Here is a 2770-nt window from a genome sequence, read left to right as displayed (position 1 = left end):
TGATTGATGTAGAATGAAGAGAGTGCGATGAACAAGAAGAAGAGATGAAGTTTACAAAAATTTAGGGATTTAGGGTTAGATATAAAGGGAGGGACCAACGTGGGTACAAATTGAAAATTGGCCAGCTCATATGGCTATTGACCCCTCCAGCGTGGCAAATAGAGGCCACATCAGTGCTTCGGTGATGACTCATCACTAGAAATATGTCCAGGGACCACTTTGAGTACTCGGAGCTCTATCTGGAGGACTAAAATGCGAAAATTGGGATCTTGAGGATTACATTGAGTATTTACGCGAATCTCAGGGACGACTATGGGTATTTACTCCATCATTGCCAGTGGCAAGAATTTAAAATATATACAAAATACTAATCATACATCAATTTTATTAATCCAAAAATAATGCTACATTACTGACATCCTCAAATTTGATGCTTCACAAATAACTAAGGCAATATAGTTTTAGGAACAAAAGAGCCAAGATCAATGAAACTATGGCAAAACACAAATGGCATGGAATTTCAACATCATTTGAAATATGTCCTGTCATTACTATGGTGAAAATTCCCGCAAGAAGTACAACTTGAATCACACCACTCACTTTCGGTCACTCTGAGCGATGCTCCATGCTTGAAAAATGGCGACGAATGGTTTAGCTCTTGCAAAGTAACCAATGCATTAGATTTTATTTGAAATTGTGCCATCAAGCGATATCTCTAACCAAACTAAGCTTCAAATTGTACCTACAAAATTTGAGAAAGCAATATCTATTATGACATTTAACAAAGCACAAATCCATGTTAAGATCAAGTTACTATAGCAGAAATACTCCTGAGAAACTGTAGAACCTATGCACAATTACTCAAGAGGGGGGGTGAATTGAGTATTGCAACAACAATGAATCTTTTTGCGAAAGTTAAAGACAATATACAAAAGTGTTATTGTACTAGTATTTTTCCAAGAGCTTAACTCAATTGCTAAGCATTTATAAGGAGCTTTTACTTTCCAATAGACACCAACTCAAATAAATTGATCAAGCTTTTCACCAATCGGACTTAAGCTACTCCTTAAGTACTTACGAAGCTACTTTTCGATCACAATTTATTTGCTCAAAGGTAAAAGACAATAATATTGAAGAGATGAGTTTGGAGAGATGCAAACGCTATTTAGAGTGGTTAGTATGAACATTGGGATTTAGGTACCCAAGTGAATTTGGGTCCTTGATGGTTAGTATGAACATAATGCCCATAAGGTGCCCATCTCGTATCTTGACTACGAAAGTTTATATGTTTAATTCTAGTAAAGCATACGGGTGCTATATGACCTACTTTATTACAATAATGACATATGACATTTGGATTATGCATCCTATGCATGTTTCTAAATGGTTGCCTAGGTTGTTTCCTAAATGCAACATCTTTTGATCTATATGCATTGTGATTATAATTTCTAAATGAAGCATGTTGAGGAGGATGTTTAAAGGCTTCATTCCTTTTAGGCATGCTTGCCTTTTGGGCTTGCGGTTGCCTAATAGGAGTTTTAGCATTTTTAAATTTTCCTTTTTCAAAACCTAAACCTTCCTTATTATGAACATGCTTTTGGTTTTTCAACATTTTATCTAAGTTCTTTGAAGATTCATTGAACTTAGCTAAAGTGTTCTTAAGATTTGTAATTTCATTTTCATGCATTTTACAAGATTTGTATGGATCACTACTTGTGCTACACTTATCTTTTCCAAGATTGATATTCTCGTTTTTCAACATCTCATTTTGTTTTAAAAGATCCATATTCTTTTTCTTTAGGAGAGAATAATCTTGGGTAAGTTTTGTGTACACCTCAAGTAAGGCATCATATTCATCTTGTAAATTAAAAGAAGTGGAGTTGTCATCACTAACCTTTTCTTCGCTTGCCATTAAGCAAAGATTTGCAACCTCGTCGTCATCGGAGTCGGATTCATCCTCGTTCTCCCATGATATGTATGCTTTCTCCTTCTTCTTAAATTTCTTGTTTTTGTCCTCCTTTTGAAGTTTTGGACAATTGGGTTTGATGTGTCCAACTTCTCCACACTCATAGCATTTTGGTACCTTTGTTTTGCTCTTGAAGTTTTTCTTCATTGCAAACTTATTGAATCTTTTCAATAAGAGTGCAAATTCTTCATCTCCTTCTTCTTCATTATCATCACTCTCTTCTTGCAGTGATGTTGTTTTAAGGGCAAGACTTTTCTTCTTGCTTTCTTCACCTTTTTGGCTATTTAGCATAGTCATTTTATAGGTGAGAAGATTACCTCGTAGTTGAACAAATGTAAGTTGATCATAGAGCCTTCCTTCCAAAATGGCGTTCACTTTGGAGTTCCATTTTAGTGTAAGGCTTGTAAGCACCTTGGTCACAATTTGTTTATCATTATATTTTGTACCAAGCATGCTTAGATTGTTGAAGATCTTGGAGAGTCTTTCAAGAGCTTCTTCAATGCTCTCTTCATCTTTCATTTTAAAATTTTCCCATTCATGAACCAACATAAATACCTTTGATTCTTTAACGTGGTCGATTCCTTCGTAAGTGATTTGGAGTTTATCCCAAATCTCTTTAGCGGTTTCACATGTAGAGATCTTCATATAATCATGCTCGTTAAGTGCACAATGAATGAAGTTGATGGCATTATCATTCATTGCCACTTTCTTCCAATCATCGTCACTATATTCATCTTCTCCTTTCGATACTTGCTTTGAGACGGAGACTTCTCCTTCTTTAGCGCTTGTTGTCTTTGTTGGAAT

At 35.4% G+C, this 2770-nt stretch overlaps 1 protein-coding gene across 1 annotated transcript; it reads right to left on the bottom strand.

Moving 5' to 3' along the window:
- Positions 1 to 724: 724 nt before the first annotated feature.
- On the bottom strand, positions 725 to 2665 carry LOC107493566 (uncharacterized). The gene is made up of 2 exons (XM_016114648.1): positions 1310 to 2665; positions 725 to 742 (listed from the first exon to the last, which is right to left on the bottom strand). Exons 1-2 carry the CDS (start codon positions 2663 to 2665, stop codon positions 725 to 727), a joined length of 1374 nt encoding a protein of 457 aa, XP_015970134.1.
- Positions 2666 to 2770: the final 105 nt, after the last annotated feature.

This window comes from Arachis duranensis, chromosome 6 (assembly GCF_000817695.3).
Source record: "Arachis duranensis cultivar V14167 chromosome 6, aradu.V14167.gnm2.J7QH, whole genome shotgun sequence".
Classification (NCBI taxonomy): Eukaryota; Viridiplantae; Streptophyta; class Magnoliopsida; order Fabales; family Fabaceae; genus Arachis; species Arachis duranensis.
This window is presented reverse-complemented; position numbering and strand designations above follow the sequence as displayed.